Source organism: Xylona heveae (assembly GCF_001619985.1).
Source record: "Xylona heveae TC161 unplaced genomic scaffold L228scaffold_3, whole genome shotgun sequence".
Lineage (NCBI taxonomy): Eukaryota > Fungi > Ascomycota > Xylonomycetes > Xylonales > Xylonaceae > Xylona > Xylona heveae.
The window spans coordinates 1832501-1860201 of record NW_017264195.1 but is presented as its reverse complement, the minus strand read 5'-3'; the positions used below and the strand labels follow the sequence as shown (position 1 = coordinate 1860201).

Here is a 27701-nt window from a genome sequence, read left to right as displayed (position 1 = left end):
ATCATCAACACTTGGCAGCAGGTGGTGCCGTCAGACGCGACAAGGAATATGATCCTTCTCTCGTGGCACGGATAGTGGCAGAGGAGAGAGCAGCGCAAGGGAAACTACCCAAATACCCCGGTCTTGAGCGGTGGACTCTGCTCGAGAAGATGGGCGATGGTGCTTTCAGCAACGTCTACAAAGCAAGGGACAATGTCGGTGATGCCGGAGAAGTGGCGATCAAGGTGGTTCGAAAGTATGAAATGAATTCAAATCAGGTACGTTGACTTTTGCTCCTCGGCGACAGTGCCTCTTGCTACTGCTGCTTCTCCATTTTCTTCCTCTCCTTTGCGAAATTTGTTGGCGCGTCTCAATTGTATGTGTACTCTCGGCCTCTTTTGGTGTGCTACTACTCCTCCTTCTACATCTTTTTCGGAGTGTTCCATATCTCTTTTCTCGTCGGAGATTTTTCGCCAACGGCGGCCACCGTGTGTAGGGCGATGATAGGCTCCACCCGAATTTCAAAAAGCAACCAAAGGTCGTGGAGGTGCGCAATACTTTCCGTAGTCTTTTACCACTTTCAGCACAGTCAATTTTCTTAGGTCGTTGGAGCCGCATTTCCTCTCTCTCTTCGTCGGCGATTCTCTGTCTCTTCCAGGGTGCAACAAGAGTTGATTGCTGACGTCATATCCAATACAGCGATCGAATATTCTCAAAGAAGTCCAGATCATGCGACAACTGGACCATCCAAATGTTGTCAAGCTTGTCGAGTTTTCTGAGTCCAAACAATATTATTACATCGTTCTCGAGCTCTGTCCTGGTGGCGAGCTCTTCCACCAGATTGTTCGCCTCACATACTTCAGCGAAGATCTCAGCCGACACGTCATCCTTCAAGTTGCAAAAGCGTTGATATATCTCCACGAGGAGGCTGGTGTTGTTCATAGGTTCGTCGATTTTTAAAACACCCATATAATTGACCAACGTCACTAAACCTTTTCGTCACAGAGATATTAAACCCGAGAACATCTTGTTTTACCCGAGTCAATTCATTCCCACTAGAAATCCCAAGCCCAAGGGCCCAGATGATGAAGACAAGGTTGATGAAGGAGAATTCATTCCCGGAATTGGAGCAGGAGGCATTGGTTTAATCAAAATTGCCGACTTTGGTCTGTCCAAGGTTGTGTGGGACAATCAGACGATGACGCCCTGCGGTACCGTCGGCTACACTGCGCCCGAGATTGTAAAGGATGAGCGATACTCCAAGAGTGTTGACATGTGGGCGCTTGGATGCGTGCTCTATACCTTGCTTTGCGGTTTCCCCCCGTTTTATGACGAGAGTATTCAGGTCCTCACGGAGAAGGTTGCCCGAGGTCAATACACTTTCTTGTCGCCCTGGTGGGATGATATCTCAAAGCCGGCTCAGGATCTGGTCTCACATCTTTTGACTGTTGATCCCGAGAAGCGTTATACTATCAAGCAGTTTTTGAACCACCCTTGGATTCGCCAAGCCAACGAAGAGACCTTTGCCGCCGCCGATGCACCTCCCTTGGCTACTCCGCTCCACAAGCGCCAGGGCGTCGATCTTGGCTTGACGCCCGAAATTGTTGACCAAGCGCCACACCAGCCTCTGTCTGCTCGGATTGGCGAGACACCTGGAGCTGAGCGTCGAATGGACTTTAGATCGCCTGGCGCTGTCAACCTCCGAGAAGTGTTTGATGTCAGCTATGCTGTGCATCGCCAAGAAGAGGAAGGCAAGCGCAGAAAGAATTTCAAGCAAGGATATCGCGGTGCTAATGGTATCAATGGATTGAATTCGCTAAATGAGGACGACTACGAGGATGAGGATGAGGCCTATGGATATGACCCTCAGTCGCAACATCCGCCTGCAAAGCTTCCTCGCTCCAAGGACGCCGATGTGCACAAGGTGGAGCAAACACTCCGAAACACCAATATTTCTGGAGCCGCAAGACAACAACCTGCTGGCCAACAAAAGGGCTATGGCCAACATAGTGCTGCTGTTGCTGCTGCTGCCAGACAACAGGCGAGAAGACGACAGGCTCCATTTGAGCTGAGTCTAGACAATGCAACGCTTCTCGGACGGAGAGGCCGGAGAGCTCCTGAAGCTAGCAAATTGCGTCAGGAGGTTGTTTAAACCCCAAAAGACTACCTTGAGCATTTGCGTTTCTCATTCGACGACGTACATGGACGACTTCATTTCGCACCGCTTTTATATTTCGCGCGGTTCTTTGCGGCTACCTTAGGACCTCCACACGTAGCTCTCTACGATGATAGACATTGTGCATTATCTTTGGCGTCTCCTTTTGGCCACTTCAAGGTTGGCAGGGGAAAAGAGAAGATGCCAAATGCCACGGGTTTAACGGTGTTCATGTCTTCACTTTTATCACTGATGGTCATTATTCGTTTTCTCATCTCTCGATCTCATTTTGTCTTTCGTTTTTCTTCTGCTTTTCTCTTCCTCCATTGTGAATCGAAACGCGTTGCAGGTGCATAACTGGGATTGGGACATGGCTTTTGTTGTTTTGCTCCTTGACTCTCTTGTCTATTTTCTTTTTCCATTTCTCTTCTTTCATCTCACGGGATATGGGCACACAACATCAGGGACACTGCTGGTGCAGGACCCTTCTCCTTTCTTGCTTGTTTTCTTCTTTTTTCCTGGGAAGACGGAATAGTAGCTTTATTTGATCGATACACACATCCATCGCTGCGGTTACGAAATGGAATTGCATTGAATTGATTTATTCGAGATCATGCAAATACTAGTCGCTTGTGATTTAATGTCGTTGATTGAATGTCCTCAGTATAAATACATCCGAGAATGCTCTCATTATAGGCACCACAGATCATCTTGTAGCATTTGACACTCTTTTAACAGGAATTATATTCACGTTCTCTACATTCAGGCCCCTCTCGAACCTTGAACATGTGGATATACAATAGTTATGGCTAAAAATAAAGACTATAAAATAAAAAAAAAGTATTCTTGTAGGCGCGCAAGGAGTCACACATTTGTATAGAAACATGATCCCCTCCCTACCCCTTCGGAAAGGAGGAGAGAAGGGGTCTCAAAGTGCGTGAACTATGAAGGGCCCTTTTAAAGGTTTTTATTCTTGCAACATAGCTCAGGTAAAGTCCCCAGATTTTGGTTATCATCCGGTGTTTCCCCTGGCTTCGTTCGCCCCAAAGTCCCCAAAAATCCTTCACCGCAAGACGCAGTATCAGGTTTTGGTCCCCCCCGCCCTTCTCACCGAGAAGGGCGGGAGGAGTCTTGTAGGAGTTTGAGAGAAGAGACTGAGATGGGGGACGTTGCGTTTTGGAGGAGTGTGGTTCGGATTGGCTCGAGCTTGAGCCTGAGCTTGAGATTCATGATATTTGATTTCCGGTTTTTCTTGTTTTCTATCTTTCTTTCGCTCAATGGCCGTCTTGGCTTTTTCTTTTCGTCAGCACGCTGGAATACAGTAGGGAGAGTTATAGGTTAGTAGCTCTCTGGAGCTTTGATTAAATAGGTCTTGAGAGCATGTTGGTGTTCATCGAGACGCATGTCGATAAAAATGGACGGGAACGGCAGGCTGATCTGTATGCCCTTCAGAAGTGAACAGGTGTGGCAAGCAGGGACCCAGAAGCATTATATCTCTTGCGGAGATGGATCTGAAATATCCATTCTCACTACCGTTGAAACCGATCGTCGGAACAGATGAGGTGGGTTGCGCCATTTAAATGTTTCTCCTCGAGAGAATGAAAAGACAGCCAAAGAAATTTATGCGAGAAGAGAAAAAATACTGGAGGGAACGGATCTGAGAGAAACACACGAGGACAGGACCAACAGTTGACATTCGGTTAAAGAAACAAATTGGAACGGATCGCACGGACGCTGTTACGTAAGCGAGCCGCGAGCCTCAGCCTCGACATGCCATACATCGATGCTATCATTAACTTACCATTGTCAAGGAGCGCAAGTCGAACACAAGAACATTCTCAATCGAGGTGTAGAAAATTGCATACAATACACCTAAAGCTGAACTGGAGTCGACAAGGCTACAAAGCTTTCAATTCCCTAGAGATAAATCAAGAGCCGTCGAAAAGCAAAAAAATGGGAAAGAAGAAGCGCGGTCACCCCGACGTCGAGGAGATTCTGTCTCGGCCTTGGTGCTACTATTGTGAGCGTGATTTTGACGACCTGAAGATTCTCATTTCTCATCAAAAGGCAAAGCACTTCAAGTGTGAGCGATGTGGTCGCAGGTTAAATACCGCCGGAGGTAGGTTTTGCCGCAAGTTTCATTGGCCTTTTCTACTCCTGGAAACTGACACAAGATTAGGTTTGTCCGTTCATATGAACCAAGTACACAAGGAAAATCTTGGTGCAGTCGAGAATGCATTGCCAAACCGTACAGGCACAGACGTCGAGATCTTTGGCATGGAGGGTATCCCAGAGGATGTCCTAGGAACGCATAATCAGAGGATACTTAGTCAATTCCACCAAGCTGAGGCCGATCGCCGCGCAGTTACCGGAAACCCGGCTCCGGGAACGGCCGGCAGTGCACCTAAGAAACCAAAGTTCGAATCGCCTTCGGATATCAAGAAGCGGTTAGCGGAACACAAAGCCAGGAAGGCTGCTGAAGCAAGCGGCCAAACGAGTAGTGGCGATGTGACTCCCACTCCCGCAGAAACTGGTAGTCAAAGCCCCGTTGTGGGCCAAAGTGTGCCAGCAGGATTTGTAAGTCCCATGGAAACAAAACGATCCCCAACTACGAATACAGGCGTTCTGACATCTTCTTTTTCGTCTTTCAAAAGCCACAGGCCGGTGCTCCCTTTATGCAGCAAACTCCACCACAGCCGTCTGGTATGCAAGCTAATCCAAGCTTCCCTAATTTCCCTCAGCAATATGGCGACACTGTCGCCTCTGCGCCGGCTTTCCAGCAGGGTCAGCCGCCGTTTGTTCAGCAGCCAGGATATGGTCCTCCCGGGATGCAGCCCTTCCCGGGCCAGCCAGGGTTCAATGCTGCAAGTCCTACCTTGCCCTACCAACAACCCTTGCCTTCTGTTACGCCCCCTCAACCCAGTGGGCTACCTCAACCGCGACCAGGCAGTTTGCCCCCTACTGCGCCTGGTTTACCGCAGCGACCTTCTTTTAGTGCGCCGCATTTCAATCCCTCGCAAATGCAGCAGATGCATCATGGCGTTCCTTTACATCAAAAGGGCGCCACTCCTGTGGGACCACCAGGCGCGTCCCCCCAACAAACGGCTAACGGACAATACCCTCAAACTGTGCCGAGCCCGGCAACCGCCACTCAACCTCCCGTCTCAGGATCTGCAGAAGGTCAGGCCAAGGCTGCCGAGGGCAAGCCGGCAGAAGGTGAGAAGAAGGCCAAGAAGGAGAAGGCTTCGAAGCTGGTCTATTCCGATAACGAAGTCAGTCCGGAAGAGAAGATGGCCAAGCTTCCTAGGTACGCTTTTGTCCCCGACAATAAAGAGGAAACTGTGTTAGGCAGCGCAGTTGAAGCTACAGTCACGGGCGTTGTCGACGACCAAGACGAGGTCACAGACGAGCACATCTAGAGTCTGCCAGCCTGTTCAGCTCAGCGAAGTTACTGCTGTCTCTCTTATCCTACCTACAAATCGGCCTCTCAGGCTTGCTTTTGCTTGCAGTACACCTCCTCTTTTGGCCCCTTTGCATGTTGATCCTCCTCACCAGGAAAGCTATCGGGATCGCTATCTGCATGGTGGGAGGGCCAGATCCATTCAGCTAAGTCTTGCTTTTCCGCCTTACGCTTGAATCAAAAAAGGAAAAAAGAGAGCACAGAAAACTTAGTCTTAGGATGATGATTGCCTTGCAGAAGTACGTCTTCTGGCTTAATCGGAACAAATGACACCGACTAGGAAATAATTTACAATACCGTCGCCTGGTCTGGGGCTCCCATTGGTGAGTGGGACAAGCAATCAACTGGCTTTGCTCTTTTTAGTCGAGTGCGCCTTGTTTTTGCCCTAATGTGCGATGAGCTTTGACTGATGGCAATACTCTTTTTTGGGGACCAAGAGAACTGCATTCTTCGATATAGCTACAACATACTTCGTTTATCTCTCTCGTATGGGCCGAGGTTTTACCTCGTTGCCCTCCTCAGATGGCCCGTTGGGGGCTCTGAGTTGCTCTGTATCATGTAGGTCTCTTTAATGGTCAGTTCAAATTTCCCATCTTTTCTCCCATTTCATTATGAGATCTCTTTTTAGCTATAATACAGCGGGTGTTGCTGTTGTTCTGTTCTTGCTTTTTGCCTTGTCCTTCTACCGTGCTATTGTATCTTCTAGTCAAATGTGTTCCAACGAACAAGAATACTTTTGGAATAATTCCTTTTCTGGCAGATGCTGTTGTGACCTTAGATGCATGTGAAATGGACCAGTGTCCTGAGTGAAGTGGGTTCAATTGACACAAACGGATTTGGGGCCAGGGAATTCAAGGGTCATACTAATTACAGGCTGTGAATTATCCGGGCGCAAACATGTAGCTGTGTGTGCAACGCTTGTTGTCGCAGCCTACCATAAGGCTTGGCATGCTTTATCTTAGCCTACGGAGTAACAAACCGGCTTCTCAGACCTAAAGCCTAAAGCGGAGAAATCTCCTTATCGCACCAAGTCAAATGAATTCGAGCTGGTGTGTTTTCTCAAGTAGGATCGAGATCTCCGCAATTCCCATTCGTCGCCCTCGTATAAATCCTATTCGACCAGCGAAATAGGTTGTGTTGTGGTAATTACTCCGTATTAATTCTGACGTTATGGTTAACTCTTTGGGGTTGCTAAATGCCCCTTAACTTAGTTCCCTTATCTGCTGGCCGACCAACCGAACCCACGTCTTCCATTCAAGCACCAACGCGGGACGTGACGTTTCGCTTTCTACGTCCTGACGCAAGTTTCCCCCAGCGTAACTTCGTAGGGTTAACGTCATTGCATCAAGGACCCAGCTGCTTTAGCAACATAACGATCGGAATGTTTTCCGTACGCAAGACACATGTCCTGGATAAATTACCCATTCCTCCGTAATTCTCCGACTCCTTGAGGGCATGGGAGATCTTAGAAATCTTATGCTGCTACTCGTAGAGTTCACATCATAAATTGTAATTGTTCGATGAGGAAACACGGGAAGAAAGAAACGGGAATTGCTATTGTTGCTTTTCTTAAACCTTGCCGTGCATATACATATTGAAGCCCTGATCCATGTCCCTTCCACACTTTTTGGTTACCTACCTACTCCCCTTCTTAATCCATTCTGACAATTCCCCTTCCGTGACACTTTGCTAAGAACTGTAGTGTTTTTCGCGCTCGGGACACTACAAATTAATGGCGAGTCCGACCTTGGCAATAGGGTATCATACTTCGAAGCAGACTGTACTTGGTTTCACTCGGCGGACAACACTGCGCCCACGGACATCAGCTGTGCGAGTCTCTGCAGTTTCTCACTTCCACAACACTACTTCTTGCAAAATGCCGTCAAAGCAGGAGCGCAAAAATCCTCATTTTGGACACCTTCCGCTGTCCACTTCTGGGCCACAGGAGTGTGCCTTGACTGTAAGTCGTAAAAAATTTTTAAAATAAAATATTTCCCCCTTCAAGCATATCTGTACAAAAAAACGTGGTGGACTTTTCAAAATGAACGTTATCATATGTGTACTTCCCCGCGTTTGCGCGTGTTTTGGTTTATACACCACCCATTTATTTACCTGTGCGATTTCACCATGTCTACTCATAAAAAGATGATTTATTAAAGGCCCGGAAGCATTTGAGCAAAAGGAACAAATGGGAAAACTAGAGATTCTAACATAAGCCATTTAGGGCTCCGCGCTTCTCCGCTCTCCATATCTGAATAAAGGATCGGCCTTTACGCCTGAAGAGCGCAAAGACTTTGGTCTCTATGGGCTGTTGCCCGCAAATATCCAGTCGCTGGAGGAGCAGGTGCGGCGCGCATATCAGCAGTATCAAAGCTGCCCGGATAACTTGGCCAAAAATACATTCATGACGAGCATGAAAGAGCAGAATGAGGTTTTGTACTACAAGGTAAGTTTCAGCGTGATCTGGCTTTTTTTTTTTTTTTTTTCTTTTTTAAAAAAAAAAAATTAGTTGGGGGTGCTGAGATTTGAAGGCGGAGAAAAGAATAAGTCGAGAACATGCTAACAAGAAGATTCATTTTGTGAATGATAGCTTATTCTAGACCATTTGAAAGAAATGTTTCCCATCATTTATACCCCGACGGAAGGAGAGGCTATTCAGAATTATTCCCGTCTGTTTAGAAGGCCGGACGGGTGCTTCTTAAACATTGAAGATCAGGACCGTGTCGAGGGGGACCTCGCCCAGTGGGGAGACCCAGAAGATATTGATTACATTGTTGTTACGGATGGCGAGCAGGTGAGTCTTCTAAGAGCATGGTAGCATGTTCATTTCAGAGTGGTAGTATAGTATTCCTTACATGTTATTTTTCTTTTTCTGGGGTAGATTCTCGGTATTGGAGATCAAGGTGTCGGAGGTATCCTGATTTCCGTCGCGAAGCTGGTGATTACAACGCTCTGCGCTGGTATCCATCCATCAAGGAGCTTGCCTGTTGTTCTTGATTGTGGAACGGATGTATGTTGCACCCCCATTCGAGCAAAGGCAACGTGAAGATAGCTTTGCCAAGAGTTGAGCTGATCGACTTTTGTAGAACGAAGAGCTGCTCAATGACGAGCTTTATCTGGGACTACGCCAAAAACGTGTGCGGGGCAAAAAGTATGACGCCTTTGTGGACAAGTTTGTCCAATCTGCGCAAAAGCTATACCCGCGGGCTTATATCCATTTCGTACGTGTCGTTGATCTCCATTGTTTTTATATACATATGAGAATGCTGACGTTAAATGAAGGAGGACTTTGGGCTGCCTAATGCTCGACGGATTCTTGACAAGTACAGCAGTCAGATTCCTTGCTTCAACGACGACGTGCAAGGGACCGGATGTGTCACCCTTGCTGCCATCATGAGTGGTCTCCATGTGAGCAAGCAGAAGCTGGCCGACCTGAGAATAGTCATGTTTGGTGCAGGCACTGCGGGTACCGGTATCGCAGACCAGATTCGCGATGCCATTGCGACGGATGCTGGGAAATCCAAGGAGGAAGCCGCAAAGCAAATCTGGTGTGTGGACAAGCCAGGTGTGCTACTAAAATCCCAGAAGGACAAGCTTACTCACGGTCAAATTTTGTATGCGCGTGACGATGCCGAGTGGGAAGGCAAAAAGCACGACAATCTACTCGAGATTGTCAAAGAGGTCAAACCGAATGTGCTTATTGGCACCTCGACGAAGCCGAAAGCCTTTACGGAAGAAGTCATCAAGGAAATGGCCAAACATGTTGAACGCCCCCTTGTGTTCCCCTTGAGCAACCCTACCAAGCTCCACGAGGCCGATCCGAAAGACATCAATGCTTGGACAGATGGCAAGGCTCTCATTGCAACTGGCAGCCCATTCCCGCCCGTCGAGCATGGTGGCAAAAAGTATGAAGTTGGTAAGTGTTACTTTTAGTTGGACATGAGGAAAACCGAGGACATGCTTCCTAACATGACAAATAGCTGAATGCAACAACTCTACTTGCTTCCCTGGAATTGGACTCGGCGCCGTCCTTTCCCGGACCAAGCTGTTATCTGAGAAAATGCTCGTCGCTGCTATCAAAGCGCTCGCTGCTCAATCCCCAGCACTGAAAGATCCTAATCGGGGTCTGCTCCCTGATGTCGTCGATGTGCGAGAAATCAGTGTGCACATTGCAAAGGCCGTTATCAAGCAATCTGTTGAAGAAGGCCTGGCGCGCGAAGAGGGTATCCCATCTGATGATCATGCGCTTGAGGAATGGGTTCGAGAGCAGATGTGGGATCCTGCATATAGACCCTTGAAGCGCGTCGATTGGGATCATACCAGCAAGCTTGGAAAAGGCGAGCTTGGCGTTGGCGCTATTCGGCGGCCTGCGAAATGAAATGCATGATAACAATGGAGATCTCTAGCTCGCGTGGGCTATCTACCTAGGTTATCTTGCTTTTTTTGAATTCGTACTAATTTTTGATTGTTCCACGTGGGAAGAAGCATTTTTTATAAGTTAAGGTATATACCAATTTTAATGAATCTATGAAAACTGTCGAGGTCTACGTGAATATATCTCGAGAAAGCCGTGCGGCGGTGCTACTCTCCATGACTGCGAAGTACAAATTTATTACACATTGGCACAATCAATGAGGTATTGAGGCAGCATTCCGACTGGCCACATAGGTAATGCTTAAGAATTGAAAGTCTCAACTGTTGCGGATTACGGGGTCTTTCGGGCCTTCTCGAAGAGAGCTGAACAGAGTTTGTGTCTTGGCTAAAGTGAGACTACTACGTACTCCCACATGGTTTCGGCACCATTGATTGCGGGGATGTTCCTGGCATACCCGCACCTCCAAGAGAACCAAATGATTACACTGGCTCGAGCAGATTATTAGCCAGTTTGTGAGATATGCTGATACAGCCGTCAACAAGACCTATCAGTGGATGATATGCTTATCATCACCAGAGATAATAGGATCGGCTGAATCCGAACTCCTTCTGGATCTGGGATCTTTCTTATCAATTGTACCTCGCCCATTCATTGCTGTTACAACATTGGACAGCAAAATGCTCATCTTGCGGGGAGGAGGTGATACGCTATGCAGGTTCTCCAAAGATCGTAACACCCAGAATACTCTTACGTCAAAGTGCGGCAGCTGGGAATCTCCATTGCGCATTAGGAGAAGTTCCTCGTCGGCACGAGAGCTAAGCTTTCCGGTGGCCTTGAGTTGGTCTGTAATTGGTTCTTGGTGCTAAAGAGGGACGAAGGCAAAGCGTCCCACAATTGGGCCGAGGACCGAAGCTGCATCGGGTGCTACTTGACAGGGAAGGTCGTTTATTCTCAACCTCCGACCGTGCGCCTCTGAGCGATAGGGGACCAAGGCCTAATGCACGTGGGTAACGAATCCAGAAGAGATATCAGATTGTCACAGTTGACCCCTGCATCTCTCTTTGGCGTTGATCGCAAAGAACCTCCCAAGAGATGATTTCAATTCGTCCTATAAAAACCATGGCCGACCTCTACTGGATGCATTTGGCGGCTTCAGCAGAAGCAGCGTCGACCTCGCTGTTATCGTTGTCGTCTTGCACTCTGGTATACCAGAAGGCCGATCACTGCGCCTGTCTATTGTCCTCTGCCATTTAGAAACATGCGCGCGGGACATCTTCTCGGCCTGGCGCCATTGGCGTTGACTGCTTTGGCTTGCGACAGCTGCTATGGCCCTCAAAACAATGTCGTCCTCACTAGAAACGTTCGTCGCATGCAGCCTGATGCTGAGAACGCAACGGTGCTGCCCCGTGGTCCCCTGGAATGGGGTCAGATTAACTTTCTGCACACCACCGACACTCATGGATGGCTGGAAGGCCATATCAAGGAGCAAAACTACGGTGCCGACTGGGGTGACTTTGTCTCGTTCACCAAGCATATGAAGAAGAAGGCCAAAGATATGGATGTGGACTTGCTCTTGGTTGACACTGGTAAGTAGCAATGTAAACTACTCAATAAGACTCCACATCTCTCCATGAACTCTGAAATGCCCAACTCCAAGTTGAACGCGATGGACTGATATGAGTTTGCGTACAGGCGATTTGCATGATGGTGCTGGTCTTAGCGATGCCACCAGCCCTGATGGAGCATTTTCGAACCCTGTCTTTGAGAATATCGATTATGATCTCCTGACAATTGGTATGTAAATATGTGGGCTATAGTCATACGTATTTATAAAATGCTAAAGATTAATGCTAGGAAACCACGAGTTGTATGTTTCCGAGGTCTCGTATGAGACATTCAATGGCTTCGCCAAGGTCTACGGCGACAGATACTTGACTAGCAACGTCGAAATTCTCAACCCTGCTACGGGCAAATTCGAGTCGCTTGGTGCCAAGTACCGGTACTTTACGACTGAGCACGGTATATGAGCTTTGTTCTTCTCCATAATGGCTTCTTTGGCAAATTGCTGATTTGAATCAAGGTCTTCGGATCATGTCTTTTGGCGTCATCTTTGATTTCACCGGTAACTCGAATGCTTCACGCATCACCAAGGCCAAGGACATGGTCAAGCAGCCTTGGTTCCTAAGTGCTGTGAACTTCACTGAGCCCATTGATCTCTTCGTTCTGCTCGGCCACAACCCTCCTCGGACAACCGCCCCTACCAGCACTTGGGGAACTATCTATTCTACCATCCGCAAGATGAGACCAGATGTCCCGATTCAAGTCTTTGGTGGCCATACCCACGTCCGCGACTTTGTCGTCTACGACACCCTTGGAACCGGCTTGGAGTCTGGTGCGTGATCACTACCTACGTTATTCCATTTCTCTTGCAAATTTCTAACCCCCCCTAATAGGAAGATACTGCGAAAGCCTTGGATGGCTATCCATGAGCGGCATTAACTCGACCGCTTTTACCGGCACCCAGAAGCCTCATGGAGTTCCTCACCCGACCACGAAGCCGATCGCTGTGAATACCACTGCTTCTGCCAATATCAGTGGTGCAGCTACCCAGGACTATGGCTTGAAATTTTCCCGCCGATACCTTGACTGGAACCGTCTCACTTTCACCTACCACGCTGCTGGCAGCCAGAAGCGCGCATTCGATACCCCTGCTGGCTTGCGTACTACTGGTGAAATCAGCGCCATGCGCCAACAGCTTAACCTCACCGGTCTCTACGGCTGCGCTCCTCAAACTTACTGCCAGTACTGCAAGCCATTCGGAGACCCGGGAAACATCTACACACTCCTTACTGATGCTCTTGCTGCCACTGTTGTCAATCAGTCTCGTGCCGACGTGCCCCGTCTGGTTAGTACCAACACTGGCAGCGTCCGCTTTGACTTGGCCAAGGGCCCTTTCACTTACGACGATTCATTCATCGTCTCACCTTTTATTAACAAGTTTTACTACATTCCTGATGTGCCTTATAAGTTTGCCAGCGTAAGTCTTCCTACGCACCTTTGGAAATGGGGGAAAGAGCTAATATGGTACCTAGCAAATGCTGGATCTCCTCAACTCGGGTCCGTACCAGAAGCGTGATGCCCTCACCGGTACCCCTGAATATGGCGCCATGCCGAAGCGCGACTCGTGCGTCGACCCGCCGATCACGCATAATCATCTAGAGTCGCGCTCCTACCCTGGAGGCAAGCTGCTCCGCCGTCAGGAGCTCACTCCCGGTTATACTACCACCGACGACTTTGGCACTAACGGCGACGATACCATCCACTCCGTCATCCCGTACTATGACGTTCCCATTGACTTTCAGGCTAACGCTTCCTTCCCCACGGACGGCAGCGAGCCCGAAACAGTCGACTATGTCTTTACCGACTTTATGCTCAAGTTTGTTCTGTCAGCCTTCCAGCAGCTTGGAGCGAACTACACCACCTCCGACGTCACCTATTATATGCCTCAGTCATTTTCTACCCAGACTTACTTGCCCGAATACGCCAAAACCCATTGGCACAAGAACATGCCTAACTGCCCCGTGGGTGCCGGTATTGGCTTTTCCAATTAGCCTTCTTTATTCCTGTCGGACGCCTCTTTCATTCGGATTTCAAGTATGAAAAAATACAGTGATTGAGGAGATGATGATTTTTATTATTTGAAAAGCTTGTCATGTTGACGTTTGTTTCATTAAAAAAAAGTGTAATGTATACAGGCATGGGATGAGGCGTGGAGAGTGTATTGTTTCGGTTGGGGGTGGGCGGGCAAGGAGTTGAACGTGGAGCTGAGTGGTTGTGGTATTGACGGTGTAGCATTATACTTACCTTATGTCTTTTATGCCCTTTTTTTATTTGAACTCAGTGTAGAAGAATAAGCATTATTAACAAAGAATGTCATATTATCTCCATCTTCGTGCACACATCTGCTCAGAGTTTTGAAAGGTTTGGAAAGAAGGAAATAAACAAAACGTCAATTTTTTTTCGCAAAGCCCTTGGTATATGAATCATTGTTGAAGCATTTCTAATACATACGACCATAGACTGAGGAGAACTGGGCATCCCGTCCGCTCTGCCATACATAAGCCTCAGATCGGCGGACTAGTAGTTGGGTCGGTGACGACCAGCGAATCCCCGCTGTTGTATGTTTTTTTTTTCTGGCATTCTCATGGGATTTTATTTTTATTCCTCTCGTCTGTTAAGCATGGGTTATTTTTGTGCTGAAACCAGTTCATGACTCATGTACTAATAATTCCCTTTATCGCTGTTGAGCAGGCATCGTTCATAGCCACATTGCAGACAATCCTACAGTTGTCGTCTCAGCCACCATCTTCTCTGTCACTCGCTCATGCAGAGCTGCGGCACAGTTAGAGTTTTCTCACTAAAATTAGTGATATCTCGGTAAAAGAGCAACAACTCAGAACCTAAAACCGGGGTCCTCGGTCTCTTCAACCTTCATAGAGTACCAGCCAGTCAATCCCATCTCTCTCGATCTGGCTTGAAACATTGACCCCATCAATCATTCTATTCGCAACTCGCTTTATAATCAACTACGGCTTATTTACACAACAACTTCTAGAGCCCATCCAAGGAACAACGTCACACTTGCAAAACGTACAGAGGGGTCTTGGAATTGAGAGTTCTCGTTGAATCGGTTGGACCTGGCGCCGCCTCGCTACGCTCCTCCTCTTCTCCCCCCCCCCCTCTGGGCCCCGGCGGCCCCACGTCGCCTAATCATATTGAACGCCTCAGGCTCGAGGCATCCGCCACTTCTGATACGCGACAACTCTTGAACTGTTCCTGCATCACGCGCCAACCGTTGCTGCTTCTTTTTTACAAAACTCCCTAGCACATGGAGATACCTGGCTTCTTCGTTGGTCAAGCTGCAATCGGGATCTAAATAGAATAAACTCGCTGCAAGGGTGCGGCAACGTGTAAACCGGCGTCCACTAGGCAACGCAAATGGGCGGAGAGACAATTGTTCCGTGACGGCAACAGACATCCCGCTCCCTCTCGCTTCAGCTTTGAATAACATGCGCAGAAGCGCAGCTGCACAGCCTTCCCATCACAATTGATGCGCGGTGTATAAAATACACTTAAGGCGCACAGACTTCAGGATGAATTTGATTCTTATTCATTATTGACATCATTTGAGGTACCTGATTACTTTTTGACCTTTGCGTTGAATCACGAGATATTTTCCTCTGATCATCATCATTTGACTTTGGATTCAGTTGTCAGGGGAGTTTAGACTTTCTGGTCGATTCTGCAGACTTTGACTTTTTGTCTGGTGGTTTTGCTTTCACCATTCACTTCACTTGAACAGTGATTGTTCTATTGGGAAAGCGATAGCTGGACGTCAATAAGAGAATCCTTTGTCATTGTGTTTGCTGTTCACATCGCTTCACGGGCACTTGGGTTTCTGCTGCTGCAGAAGGGACTTCTCTCTGTTGCTTCATCTGTTTTATTGTCTTTTCACTACAGCGACTCTTGAAGCAATTTACCCAATTCACTCTTGATCTTGACACAACACAAATCTTACCACATTGTTGCTCACGTCCATCTTCACTCAAACCTGCAATCAATTTTTGTCGTATTTCCTGGCTTGGCTGGAAAAGGGCATCATTGGACACATCATTGGTGGAACGATCAGTTGGTCGTTTTGAGCAAGGTTCAAGTTGGTGGATCTTTGGGACGAAATGACGCCAAAACCCCAGGAGCAATCCCCGGTGACCAGGAACACGGGACAGAAAACACCTAAGAAACGCATGCCAAAAGCTCGCCGAGGGGGCAAAAGCGGCGGACAACTCTTTGGTGGTACACAGCGGGACAAGGACAAGGCTACAGGAAACAGAGTACAGGCCGGATCGAATTTCACGCCTGTTAATGCACCAAACCCGATTACTTTGCCAAGCAATCCGGAAATTCTTGACTCATGGCCCTCAAAGGCAGCCGACGGTTCAACTAAAGCGCCACGAAAATTTCCCCCAACGGCAAAAAATACTCCAGTCAAGGCTACATTTAGGATCTCGGGCGGCAGCGCCCCTGGAGATGTCGTGGAAGCGTATGTTCCAACCCAACGGCAGAAGAGCTATGATGAAATTAAAAATGCCGACCAAGACAAAGCCCGTACGTTCCCCAAAAGCTTCTTTTTTTTATTTTCCAGCCAACTTCAATTCATACTGACCCAATTATGACATAGCTAACTACAGTCATGATCAACAACTGGTCGGCATTTACAATCTCCTCGATAACATCGCACAAAGTACGCAAAAGGCTCATACGCAAATACTTGATTTGCGCACCGACCTTCGCGCTGTTGATGAGTATACTCGCAAGATTGATGGGCTAAGCATCAAGATCCGAAGCAGCTTGCAAGATCTCGAGGATCGTGAACATGGCCAGGAAAACCTGTTGGGATCCGTGAGGGACTCGCTTCGCAAAGTGCTGGCAGAGAAGAAGCAATCGGTGCACCAGAAAAGCATAGAGAACAGTGGTGAAGAGAGGAACGCCGCTCAGCTCAATGAGTCTCAGGCACCTCTTGCACCCGGGCAGGACCCTCGGCAACCCAGAGCCGATATGTTCGAAGACGACAATTCATTTACTATTCCAGGGGACTCTATGCTCCTAGATGGAGAGGAGACTTTGGATGAAGAGGCGACTCTTGAAAAAGTGCCAGCTGGCCGACCGCTGGACGAACATGCGAGGCAAGGAACATTGGATAGTACGATTTCAAATGGACGGTCAAGGCCAGCTGTGAAGGAAGCTGAGGATTCAGGTGACAGTCTGTACCGCCTCAGCGAGGATGTGATGGACCGCCCAAACAGGCATCCGGGAGTTGTTCCCTCGTCCCTTCGTCCTTCCCCCGACGATTTTGATCTTGCCACTCTGCCCGCCGGTGGAGGCGATGGCCTCGGTCATGAACCGGCCAGCAGTGTCACGGGTGACAAGCGCTACACTCGCGCAATAGAGGCTATGGAAGACGTGCAGGACGAGTTTGCTGCTCTTCCCCGTGCGCTTGACATTCGCCTCCCACCGTCTCCTGTCGTGTTTCCCGACAACTTTATCAATTCCGCTCTTTTTGGCATCTCTCGCAATGACGAACACGGCACTACATTTGCCAAGGTTAGCCGGGAGATGCAGACTCAACAAGTCTTTCTCTGTCCAGAGGTTATCAAAATCGATCCAGACATTCACGAATATGCTCCACTCCCAGGATACAATGGAGCCTTGACTTTGGTTGACGAACAAGATGGCCAAGGCGAAGTTGGTGAGAGATATCCCGTCTTCCGCCGGAAACCATTACCAAGTGGCAAACATGGTCGCCCTCGGGGTCTTGGCTGGGAGTATGCGGGCGAGTACAAAATCGCCCGACGCAAGATTGTGCCGCTTGAAGTCTGGCATTTGTGGTCAGAGGTCAGGCGGGAGGACATTGCTTCTAGAATGCACGGGTCACCTTGGGGTGAGGAACTGCTCACTCGAAAAATGCTGGACCGGCCGAACATGACTGAGGCTGAGATTATCTCGTATTTTGATCGGAAACGAACCCCACGTTTGCGTATGAATTGGACGCTACTGCAGTGTACCGGTTGGAATCACGAGCACTATGATGCGCTTGTCGCTGCACTGCAAGAATGGGAGGAGAGGCAGGATCCGGGTACCCAGCGGAGGAAACCTGCTCAGTTCAGTGGAAGTTTATTTATCACGACGTCAAGCAGCCATAGCTCCGAAAACTCATCGAGCGAGTCTGACGAAGTAAAAGATGGCCAGGCCAACGCGGGGTTTAACGACGCCATTTCCGTCAACTCACAGCCATCTGGTAGCCCCTCTTCAACTCGCATAATCCGTAAACTCTTCCCAGACGACGAGGATGATGACGAGGATGAAGAAGACGAAGAAGCCGATATTCATCGTCCCGGCCGTCGTCCTCCCCCTACGGGCGCCACCCATCAAACCGAAGCTCAAGAGCCAGGTCCCAACAGAACCATGGGGAAAAGTCAGAGCACGTTGAAGCGTAATCGCGAAGACTCCTTGTCTGATTTGGAGTCGTCATCAAAAGATCACGACGTACTCATGCAGATGATCTTCGGCGGTATTCCCCGCAACGAGAATTCCAACCAACCAGAAAAACGGACCACAAGCACCGGTGGGAACGCGGAACCTGCGCAAAGTACTCCCGGCGCAGTATCCACCACCAGCGCAACAAAAAAGAAGACTACGAAACGTCCTCGTCTCTCAGGAATTATCGACACGAATGCCGCAAACGCCAAAAGTATTAATACATCCCTGGAAGACCCCATTATCATATCTCCCCTATTCAAACCCCCGTCCAGCACGAAAACAACAACGACAGCAACTCCACATATCAGCAGTTCCAAGCGTGGAAACGACCCGAACCTGTCTTCTCCTAGTACGCGGAAACATCCGCCAACGTCGAAGACCACAACGACATCTCGCGTCTCAGACGTACATTCTAACACTAACAAGCCTGTGGGGAATAGCGTCCTGGAACTCTTTGGCGGCAGACTAGCTACCATGAGTAGCGGCGGTAGCAGTGAAGGTGGTCGTGCTCGACCGCCAACAACAACAACCACTACTATTTCTAATCCTGCTACTATTTCTACTACTAATCCTACAATCGCGTTATACGAGACTGGAACTGCAACCGCGTCTTCAACTGCAACTGACGCAGCGGGTACGGCTGCTGGATCTACACCCGCTACCCGCCCACCACATTCACTTCTCCCACCTCGACCAGTACGACCAGTCACGCCCGTACATCAAACCCCCTTGTCATCCTCCTCCACCAACAACAACAACCACAAGAAGAACAAACTTGCCCAGGCACGAGGTGGTATCAAGCTTGAAAACGATTCTCACTATAATGACGTAGGCGTTGATGGTGCTGGTGAAAAGAATGAAGTCACTACATCGTCGCGCGGCAGACGCGTGAAGAAAGTCGACTATGGGATCCTGCGGCCCGAATGGCGATTCAGTGATAATGAGGATTCGGATGAGGATATTTTGATTTAGATGTGTCTCTTCTTCCTTTTTATCATTTAACTTCTTATCTCTTCCTGTACCCCTATCCCCGTCTTTTGCGTCTTCGTTTCTTTTCCTTTTTAAACCCCTTGACCTCTTTTGAGTCTTCTTTCTCTTCCAGTCATTTTTTTTTTTCCAGAATACTATTCAATCAATCAAAATGCGTCGTCTCGACTCTCTCTTCACAATTACCCAGCCATGCACACACACATGCACACACCCATGCAATTTGCAAATATATCCATCTCAGCTCAACTTTTCAAGCTGTGTTTGGATACCTTCAATTTTTCTTCCCCTTCAATCTAGCACGTACTACACGTACTGCACTGTCACATACTCTGTCTCAATCAATGGAAATAAACAATCAATGTAAATAAACAATGAGATCTGTTTCAAGTCAGGTAAGATATTGAGGCTTAGTGGGTAAATGTAATATGTGTATTGTCTGATATTATGGGATTGGTAATGATACTTATGACGCTGGAAATAAAAGTGGACATGTAAGCATCGACTTGAGAACATATAACGTAAGTAGCGACGATGACGAGATGAAATGCAATAAGCATGAATCCAAGAACCCACAACGCACAGCGCACAAGGTCGAGGAGGTAGACTATAACTGCAATACATATGTAGAGTCAAAAATATACATCGTAAATCGTCAGTATCAACATCATCTGTATGGAATCATCAATTCATAACTCCTCTTCACCATCCGCTCCTTCCCCGGGACCTCGGCCCCGGCCCCCCGCTGGGACTTTCCACACCACAGACTTCTCTCGTCTCTTAGGACAACGCCGACGTCGAGACTCTTCCAGAGGAAAACAAGAAAAATAAAAGAAAAAATGGAAAAGAAAAAAAGAAAAACAACAGAGGCGGGGGACCGACGGCTCAACACCCCCCACCACCACAACCGCCGCCTCCGCCGCCTCCGCAACCGCCTCCGCCTCCACCGCATCCTCCTCCTCCTCCACCACCTCCAGCACAGGCTCCACCAGCACCGCCGCATCCACCCATGGCAAAGGAGCCACAAGAGCCTGCAGCCGCCGCGCCGCCGCACGATCCGTTAGCGCAATTCCCGGGCACACCGGGCGTGAGGGCCATGCAAGCGGGATTGCAAGCGTAGGACTGATTCGAGATGCAAGGGTCGGCCATGTACGGGTAGTAGACGGGGAAAAACATGGGGTAGCCCCAAGCCCAATAGTAGTCATCGCGGACGGGTTCTTTGCGGCCCTTTTTACGAGCGCGCTTGCATGCCTTTTCGTACGCGGTGGCGAGCTGGGCGGACTTGTCCGATTTGGAGATGCTGCTCTTGACGTCCCGGGGCGAGACGGCGCTGTGGGCGGAAATGTGGGCGGTCTTGGACGGATCGAGTTTCGCGGCCGGCGAGGAGTTGTGGAATATCTCCCAGGGATCCGACGACGAGGACTTGAAGAGGCTGCTGATGGGGTTGGAGTGGCTGGCCCGAACGGACTCGCAGTAGAAGCAGCTGCATTCAGAGTACACTTCGTTGAACAGTTTCTGATATTCCTTGGACGTCCATTCAAAGTAGGTCGAGAGGTCGCTCTCAACAATCTGGAGTGAAGTATCTGAGTCAGAAATTTGCAGTTGAGAAGGGGAAGGAGGGGGAGAGGAAGAGGGTATATACCTTGTCGTCGTGGTCGACAAATATACGGGTAGTCAAAGCCGAGTAAGTAAAGTAGAACGGCGGAGATAACTGGTGCGTATGCCAGGCGAGATCAACGTCGAGAGTTGGCACAGCAACTTTGCCAGGGTTGGCCGTCATGATTTGGAAAAACCGCCCGTATTTGACGCGGAGACGCTCGATGGTGACGGACAGCGCTGGGCTATGCAACCAGTCTATCTGATGCATCTTTTCGACAAAGGCGCCCTGGCGGATGACGGCGCCAACAAGGTCAAGAGCAAAGACGGAGGAATTGTCCCAATACCGGCTCATCATTCGACGCACTGCCAGGCGCTCCGTTTTATAAGCCAATTTGGTCACAGCCCGGCCACTCACTTGTCGGCAGAGCTTGCGATCTTCCAATGCCAGCGAGATGATATTTTTGACCGAGTTCATGGTCCGGATACTCATCAAGTTTGCGTCGGTCCCAGCAAAGTCGACCAGAGCGGCAAGTTTACCGCGAACACTGTCCGCCTTGAGCAGGCGGTTGGGAAACAAGGGAGGATGAGTGGCAAGACCAAATACCCTAGAGGCGCTTTCAGGCATGCCGCTTCTCGAGAGAATAGTCCCTGGCATGACAATGTTCTCTCGAAGCAAAAGCTGCAGATCACGTCCAAATTTTCGCAGCCGTAAAATGTCGTGCGAGAAAATCAAACGACAGCTTGGGCATGTGGAGGTGAACGACCTCTCGGCGAAGCCAGCCAGCGCCTCGGTGTCGAATCTAGCTGTCAGGTCCTCTCGAGGGTCATCCTCTGGGCGTCGAATCCGGTCCCAGCTCGTCCACAGACATGCCACCTGCGTTGAACACTTGGGGCATGCGAACACCTTGGTCGGTCCATCCTGCAGGTTATCCCACGCTAAGCTAGTACGAGACGCGAATAACTCTATCGCGGCGTTGCTGGGCGTATAGGTGAAAGAAGTCGAGTCGATACAACTGTCCACTGCTTCCCAGGGCATTCCAGTCTCCCAGAAATCCATCTTGCCGAAGCGGACACAGTCCTCGAAGAAGTTTCGCGGGTTCAGCATGTAGGCATGCCAAACCATGAGCACATCTAGTCCGAAGTCAGCTTGTCATGTCCATGATCCCAGTAAAGGGTTCAAAATCAATGTGACGGTTCCATACCGAGAGGTGGTAAGTTGTCAGGGCTATACTTTAGCCGCGCACCTAATGTAGGGAACTTTTCGAACTGGCTGACCGGGCTTAATTGTTCCTCCCTCAATCGAGCAGCAAGAGGGTCTGGAAATGTACGACCTGATATCGACGCTGGAACACAAGCATCCCACCAGCGCTCAAACCTGTCCGCGGCGCGGGCAACATAGATTGACCATCGCTTCTCTGCGATTTTCGCCAGGGCGGGTCCACGCAGCTTCTCATCTCCAGCTTGCGGGGCGAGGTTGTCGTAGATGCCAAACAAGCCATCGGTGTGGGAGACGGTTTCTCGGAGCTTGTAGAAAGCCTCGAGCAGCTTCAGGTGAGCTATACATTCGTCGACGGTGGGTTTGGCGGCATTTTCGTCTTCCAGATTGAGATTATCCAAGATCAGATGGAGATCGGGCGGAGTCTGAGAATAACCAGGAGGAGGTGGCGTGTAGGATGGAGCGGCATCCTCAGCTGGCTCGGCCTGCACGTCTCCTCCGCCCTTGACGCCCTCGGACAGAGACGCTTTCTCTTGAGTCATATTTTCTGGCTATAAATGATGCTGCATGAGAGGATGAATAGGAAGCTGAAATGACACAGATGTAAGAAGAGATAGAATAGACTTTGGGAATATAGATGAGAATAGAGCTTCCAGAGGAGATAGATTTGGAGAGGAAATGAGATCAGTATTTATATGAAAAAGGGTATAGAGAGAGCCTCAAAGGTCATGTCTCTTCGAGGCGTCAATGCTATTATATTGAGGGATTGGAAACTAGAGGTGTCAAATCGAAGGCGAGTTATCATGTCATGTGGAGGACGATATACTTTTAGCCATGCGCGAGTCTGACAAGCACTGCCCTGTTCAACCGATAGGTCCGTTATGTCGTTGCCTGACTAGCGCCGGCAGGGAGTAATAGAGCCACCACAGTACTACAGATGTATCTAGTAGAAGGGGAGATGTTGGTCCGGTTCCTCTCTGGACGAGGGCGGGGTGAGGCTGAAAGAAAGTGGAGCGCGAGCGGAGGAATAGTCAAGTGCCTCTGCTGACCACCATATCGATCTACACTTTGTACAACTACAACGGAAAGGCTGCTCAGACGAATTACTCCGCCTTTCCACAGTAGAGCGTATCACAATTATGCTACCAGGGGAAAAAGAGCTTTGTTGCTGTTTCTGTCCCAGCTCGTTTCGGCCCCCAAGAGAAGCCAAGCCGTCCAAAATGCTTGTTATTCCAAATGTACCAAGTATTTCTCCACTATAAGTCTTAACTAAACCGAACTAATTACTGTTAACAAATCTCTCAATCTTATCGCCTCTCGCTAAATTCCCCAGCGACGTCATGAAAGAGTTCTCCGTAGACACAAATGCGCATCATTGCAGGATGGATATTATATGGCACCGTAGCAGAGGAAGTCTGTGCAGCCAATGCTTATTTTACTGCGAAGAACATGAAGCTATCATGTACAAACGTACAGGTGTGATGAATCGGATTGTCTTGCTACCCTGTATCCTCTCGACCGAATGTTCCCCGAATGGGCATTTCGCTTTCCGTTCCCTAAAGCGGATGGTCCCTCTAACGTACGTTACAGCTTGAGCTGCACCTGCATGCGCCTCATGCCCAGCTTACCTCCAGAACGACCGTAGAATGTTCTTCCCATGCCTTGGCGCACTTTTACCCGCGTCCAAAACGATCAGCTGGACGTTTAGATTTCCCAGACATCCCATTCCTTTTTGCTTCTGCCTGCAAAATTGATGACGACAACTACCCCTGCGGGCTGCAAGCCATTTTCGCAATTAGTCTTTATATTTGTTTGTACGAGTAAATTAGAATGCAGATGCCTTGTCAAATACGGCATAGGTATATTTAACACCCAAGTGTGCGTTTTTTTCGCAAAAAGTAACGCTACTCAAAACGTGCCTGGTCAGGAACATGCCCCCTACATGACCATGCATTTTGCCGCCTTCTTCCCGCCCTCTGCAGTTGTATCGCCTGCGGCTGTCGCGTCGGCCCGTCTCTCCCCTTCGTCATTCACGCCTACTCGATCTTTCCTTTTCATCTTCTTCGCCGCCTTCTTCTCTGCCTTGGTGGCCTTGCCGTTGGTAACCGGCCCCAAACCAACCTCCTGAAAGCGCGAGCCAGAAGCAGATGCCGTACGCTGTGGTGGTGGTCGTCGTAATGCGCGCCGCGCCGTCTGCGACCTACTTCGTGACGGAAATGCCTCGAAGCGTGTCTCTCGTGATCTCGGCCGAGACTGCGGCCGGGATAAGTGCGAGATGAGAGACGATACGCTATGAATTGTCTCTAACCTCGTCAGATTAGGGCGTTGGAGATCGGGCGCTGACGAATATGAAGAATATGCAGATCCTCGTCGACCAGACCTACTGGCTCTTGTTCCGGCTTCGGGTGGTGATGATTGCTGGGTATCCGCCATGGAGTCGACTGACCACAATGACGGTCTAACATTCGATGGAGAGAGCCGTTGTGAGCGAGTATTCGACATATCGCTTTGTGAGTGTTCTGGCATCGGCGGACGGGATACCCGGTTTTGCAAACTTGCCAGCTGCTCTGCGCTGGGAAGGCTAAGCCCAGAGACCGGGCTTATATTGGCTGAGAGCTCCAAGTCCGAACTTCGACGGGATGTTGTGACTGAGTCTTCAGGCTGCGGAGACGGCGATTTGCTTCGGCTCCGTCGCCGCTCACTAGATGGGCTTCTGCCCGGGAAAAGACCTGCACTCAAAGATGCGCTGGCGCGGCCAATTCTACTACGCGATCTCCCAATCGTCCCAGCAGATAACAAGTGTTGTTGTAAGTCAGTGGCTGCTCGAGGAGGCTGGTCCGGCAAGCTCGTCACCCTTCGTACAGGCTCGGTGCTTCGAGGGAGTAAAGTCAGTCGGAGGTGCTCAGGCAACGGCTCGTCAGGATCCGGTTTGTAAGGCGGTGGAGGCGCAACCCATCCATCAGCATCGTCTGCAGGTTGAATCTGAGGCTGTGCCACCACTGGCTCAGGTTCTCTCTCTGAGCGCGACCTGCTGGCGGCGGCAGCTGTCGCAGCGCGTTGGAGTGTTGAAGGCGAACGAGGTTGGTTGTGCGAATACGGGGTATCAAACATATCCTGGGTTTCATTAACCGGGATCTCTTCACTAGCAGGAGAGGCTGTAGTAGGGTGGTTTGGTTGAAAAGGTTCAGTTAATGATGCTGCCAACGGTGTATCTGACTGCTGTCGACGGCGCTCCGAATGAATCCGGCCTCTCGAGTTTGTTTGCGTGGTAGGTTCTGCGTCTATCTCAGGGTTTCCGCGGTTTGATTCCGTCGACCTGCTAGCAACAGACCTCCCCTGCGCAATGGTCCGTCTACGGGCAATGGCGACCTCGACTTCATGATGCAATTTTTCCTCTTCTAGTAATTCAGGTTCACCTTCTCCCAGATTCAAACACATACTTATGGATACTTCATCACCAATAAGATGGCCAAAGTCGAATAATAGAAGTCGACCACCTTCTGCAGAGTCAGACCCGTCAATATCGTAATCGTCGGGACTGGAATGGCTTCCCTGAGCCGTCGCAAGTAATCGGCAATGATCAGATACATCGGAATGCTGCCCCTCTTGGAGGGAGACCCATTGAATCGCAGATAAGTCCTCGATTACTGGAATTCGGCGACCTGTGAAAGTCTTGGCTTTGGGGAATGCCTCGTCCAGGATTTCTGGGACTTTATAGAAATAGACTTGATTTCCTGGACCAGCAGCGACAACCAGGCCGCCACCATTAGAAGCGCTTGGATTCACCTTTGGTAGCGTCACGGTCGTTTGGCTGCCCGATGATGATAATGTAAATAGATCATATCCAGTATTTGGGTCCTCAATACGAACAGCCCTGAAAGCTCTCTGAATCTCGTCAAAAGCGAAGACCCAGCCAGTCTCACCATCTATCACATGAGGTAGAATCACGGCATGACTCAGATGACGGCTGGACTGTGGAAAGATGATTTGGGTCGTCCATGTCTGATTTATTCCATGGGAAGAAGAATCATCGCTTCCCTCCGGCGCAAACGGTGGAGCCGATAAAATCACAGTTCCCGTTGAGGAAGATTGAAGTGTAGTTCCAAGCAAGACAGAACCGTCTCTTGAAAATGACAAGTCGTCGATTTGATCACATTTCACAGTCCTGGAAGATGGAAGGCTGCCAGGAATCAAAGAGTGTATCTCTACACCTCCATCAAAGGCAACAGCCAGGACCGAGGAGTCTGGAGACAATGCAATTGCTCGAGGAGTATTGTCGGGAAGGACGCTGCACACTCGGGCAGCCTTGGGGCTCTTGATATCATACACATTAATGCGGTGATCGACGAGCAACACTGCCAGTGTCGTTCCAGAATCATCAAGCTCCGCTGTCACCGGCCGTCTTTGCACTTTGAATTGCCGCTCTACCCTCGGTATGTTGATCGCCGTAGAAATGACGAATATCCTTGATGAACTCCACGCAAGAACTCTATGTCCATTATGTGTGATCGAAAATCGGAGAGTTTCTCCGACTGGAGTAGCTACCGAGGAGCTAGCAGTTGGTGGGATGAGGTTGACAATGGTCTTCCGCGTTACGCCGTAAGCTGCAAACAAACTCCGCTTCGCCTCTATGGCGAACTTTTGTCGAAGAGAAGGGAGATCGTGTTCTGCGACCACAGCAGTCCCGGAATGAGCGGCATATGTTCCAACAACCTCTGATGAATATGTTGCTGTGTCCGCACAGCGAGAGAGCTGATGCGCATATAGCCTAGCTTGCTGGGAGATCCGATACCAGTGTTTATTCAAATATACGAGTGATGAAAATGTATTGGGATCGGCGAGAATTAATATACTGAATGTGAGAAAACAAGAGCGGTTAGCTGTTTGCTGTATCTAGAGTAGAGTTTCGTTCGGAGGTGGGGATTCCGAAATTTGGCCGCGCATACTGTTCGATGACGGAGTCAGGAAGCCTACTGAATGCCAAAGGCGTTTTGTATCGAGTCTTTGGCGCAGCTGCTGCAGCCGAATATGCGGCCTCTACGGACCCAGTGAAGCCCGTTGCTCGAGACAATGAAGCCCCTTCGACATCGGACCCACGTCCCAGGCCAGCGGTGGCATTCCCTTGCGCGACCCCCTTTGCCGAGGCGTCGGATGAACGATTGGCTTGCCCTGGGTTCATGGCTTCATTAGGTGAGAAATGTCATAAATGAGCCATGGTAAGAGACATTGGTAGAATAGCAATGTCAAGGGAGATTATTGACACAAGCCCTCAGAAATCTAACATTATTGCTGCTCAAACACGCCGAGAACGATGCAGGGCTCAGCCTCTCTTCGTAGCCCCGGTCTGTGCTGAGATGCACGGGACAAGGGGACAACGCAAGCGTCAACCGAGCGGTTGCACAGCCAGTCGCATCACAGATTTTAAGTCTGGGGGAAATACCCATGTTAGACCGCTAAGGAGATCTAAAATTGCACTGCGGCAAGGTAAATCATATAGTCTTATGGGATATGAAAATTCAACAAAAAGAAACGCGATCTCAAATGTGGGACTGGGGCCCAGACATTATTATGAGCTCCGTGGTCTGGACGTTGATATAGAATTTCTAAAAATAGGAACATTCAAATGACGTATATTTCGACGGGTCATGATTAGATTCAGACAATTCAATAAATAAACAGGACAGCAAGAAATAAGGGCTGTAACTTAGAAAATTTTCCAAAGCAGTTACTGATGAAACAAAAAGTTAATTTATCTCTCACTAGCATTATGGACATGACATTTGAACCTAAAAATATTTTTTCAATAAGATTTATTTATTTTCAATTTCATGAA

The 27701-nt window shown here is 49.2% G+C and overlaps 8 protein-coding genes across 8 annotated transcripts; 6 read left to right on the top strand and 2 right to left on the bottom strand.

The window, feature by feature from the left end:
• Positions 1-487: 487 nt before the first annotated feature.
• L228DRAFT_98457 (Pkinase-domain-containing protein) lies at positions 488-2318 on the top strand. Its single transcript, XM_018337035.1, has 2 exons — positions 488-923; positions 985-2318. The coding sequence occupies exons 1-2, from the start codon at positions 709-711 to the stop codon at positions 2129-2131; spliced, it is 1362 nt and encodes a 453-aa protein (XP_018190074.1). The 5' UTR covers positions 488-708; the 3' UTR covers positions 2132-2318.
• A 1624-nt stretch (positions 2319-3942) lies between these two features.
• On the top strand, positions 3943-5861 carry L228DRAFT_98394 (hypothetical protein). The gene is made up of 3 exons (XM_018337033.1): positions 3943-4253; positions 4314-4711; positions 4789-5861. Exons 1-3 carry the CDS (start codon positions 4088-4090, stop codon positions 5551-5553), a joined length of 1329 nt encoding a protein of 442 aa, XP_018190073.1. The 5' UTR covers positions 3943-4087; the 3' UTR covers positions 5554-5861.
• Positions 5862-7278: 1417 nt separating this feature from the next.
• Positions 7279-9942, top strand: L228DRAFT_218969 (hypothetical protein; the record flags this gene model as incomplete). Its single annotated transcript, XM_018330201.1, has 7 exons — positions 7279-7554; positions 7819-8040; positions 8185-8388; positions 8476-8604; positions 8681-8815; positions 8877-9510; positions 9575-9942. Coding segments are annotated over exons 1-7 (1920 nt in total), but the record flags the coding sequence as incomplete, so codon positions are not given.
• Positions 9943-11017: 1075 nt separating this feature from the next.
• On the top strand, positions 11018-13825 carry L228DRAFT_259722 (calcineurin-like phosphoesterase). Its single transcript, XM_018334186.1, has 6 exons — positions 11018-11555; positions 11662-11763; positions 11824-11988; positions 12050-12361; positions 12423-13006; positions 13062-13825. The coding sequence occupies exons 1-6, from the start codon at positions 11228-11230 to the stop codon at positions 13578-13580; spliced, it is 2010 nt and encodes a 669-aa protein (XP_018190071.1). The 5' UTR covers positions 11018-11227; the 3' UTR covers positions 13581-13825.
• Positions 13826-15372: 1547 nt separating this feature from the next.
• On the top strand, positions 15373-19123 carry L228DRAFT_98373 (hypothetical protein). The gene is made up of 2 exons (XM_018337032.1): positions 15373-16134; positions 16208-19123. The coding sequence occupies exons 1-2, from the start codon at positions 15705-15707 to the stop codon at positions 19036-19038; spliced, it is 3261 nt and encodes a 1086-aa protein (XP_018190070.1). The 5' UTR covers positions 15373-15704; the 3' UTR covers positions 19039-19123.
• A 796-nt stretch (positions 19124-19919) lies between these two features.
• On the bottom strand, positions 19920-22666 carry L228DRAFT_245470 (hypothetical protein). Its single transcript, XM_018332170.1, has 3 exons — positions 21855-22666; positions 20696-21783; positions 19920-20622 (listed from the first exon to the last, which is right to left on the bottom strand). The coding sequence occupies exons 1-3, from the start codon at positions 22408-22410 to the stop codon at positions 19939-19941; spliced, it is 2328 nt and encodes a 775-aa protein (XP_018190069.1). The 5' UTR covers positions 22411-22666; the 3' UTR covers positions 19920-19938.
• Positions 22667-23633: 967 nt separating this feature from the next.
• L228DRAFT_245469 (hypothetical protein) lies at positions 23634-27160 on the bottom strand. Its single transcript, XM_018332169.1, has 2 exons — positions 26815-27160; positions 23634-26720 (listed from the first exon to the last, which is right to left on the bottom strand). The coding sequence occupies exons 1-2, from the start codon at positions 27045-27047 to the stop codon at positions 23807-23809; spliced, it is 3147 nt and encodes a 1048-aa protein (XP_018190068.1). The 5' UTR covers positions 27048-27160; the 3' UTR covers positions 23634-23806.
• On the top strand, positions 26835-27567 carry L228DRAFT_98327 (hypothetical protein). Its single transcript, XM_018337031.1, has one exon. It carries the CDS (start codon positions 27082-27084, stop codon positions 27493-27495), a length of 414 nt encoding a protein of 137 aa, XP_018190067.1. The 5' UTR covers positions 26835-27081; the 3' UTR covers positions 27496-27567.
• The last annotated feature ends 134 nt before the right edge of the window (positions 27568-27701 follow it).

Excerpts from the sequence above, each read along its gene's own strand:
- L228DRAFT_98457 (XM_018337035.1), top strand. The coding sequence starts at position 709 with ATGCGACAACTGGACCATCCAAATGTTGTCAAGCTTGTCGAGTTTTCT. Across the intron at positions 924-984 it reads GAGGCTGGTGTTGTTCATAG|AGATATTAAACCCGAGAACA; the intron begins GTTCGTCGATTT and ends TTTTCGTCACAG.
- L228DRAFT_98394 (XM_018337033.1), top strand. The coding sequence starts at position 4,088 with ATGGGAAAGAAGAAGCGCGGTCACCCCGACGTCGAGGAGATTCTGTCT. Across the intron at positions 4,254-4,313 it reads CAGGTTAAATACCGCCGGAG|GTTTGTCCGTTCATATGAAC; the intron begins GTAGGTTTTGCC and ends ACACAAGATTAG. Across the intron at positions 4,712-4,788 it reads AAAGTGTGCCAGCAGGATTT|CCACAGGCCGGTGCTCCCTT; the intron begins GTAAGTCCCATG and ends GTCTTTCAAAAG.
- L228DRAFT_259722 (XM_018334186.1), top strand. The coding sequence starts at position 11,228 with ATGCGCGCGGGACATCTTCTCGGCCTGGCGCCATTGGCGTTGACTGCT. Across the intron at positions 12,362-12,422 it reads TGGAACCGGCTTGGAGTCTG|GAAGATACTGCGAAAGCCTT; the intron begins GTGCGTGATCAC and ends CCCCCCTAATAG. Across the intron at positions 13,007-13,061 it reads TGCCTTATAAGTTTGCCAGC|CAAATGCTGGATCTCCTCAA; the intron begins GTAAGTCTTCCT and ends TATGGTACCTAG.
- L228DRAFT_98373 (XM_018337032.1), top strand. The coding sequence starts at position 15,705 with ATGACGCCAAAACCCCAGGAGCAATCCCCGGTGACCAGGAACACGGGA. Across the intron at positions 16,135-16,207 it reads TGCCGACCAAGACAAAGCCC|CTAACTACAGTCATGATCAA; the intron begins GTACGTTCCCCA and ends ATTATGACATAG.
- L228DRAFT_245470 (XM_018332170.1), bottom strand. The coding sequence starts at position 22,410 with ATGACTCAAGAGAAAGCGTCTCTGTCCGAGGGCGTCAAGGGCGGAGGA. Across the intron at positions 21,784-21,854 it reads TGACAACTTACCACCTCTCG|ATGTGCTCATGGTTTGGCAT; the intron begins GTATGGAACCGT and ends ACTTCGGACTAG. Across the intron at positions 20,623-20,695 it reads TTGTCGACCACGACGACAAG|ATTGTTGAGAGCGACCTCTC; the intron begins GTATATACCCTC and ends ACTTCACTCCAG.
- L228DRAFT_245469 (XM_018332169.1), bottom strand. The coding sequence starts at position 27,047 with ATGAACCCAGGGCAAGCCAATCGTTCATCCGACGCCTCGGCAAAGGGG. Across the intron at positions 26,721-26,814 it reads CCTGACTCCGTCATCGAACA|TATATTAATTCTCGCCGATC; the intron begins GTATGCGCGGCC and ends TCTCACATTCAG.
- L228DRAFT_98327 (XM_018337031.1), top strand. The coding sequence starts at position 27,082 with ATGGTAAGAGACATTGGTAGAATAGCAATGTCAAGGGAGATTATTGAC.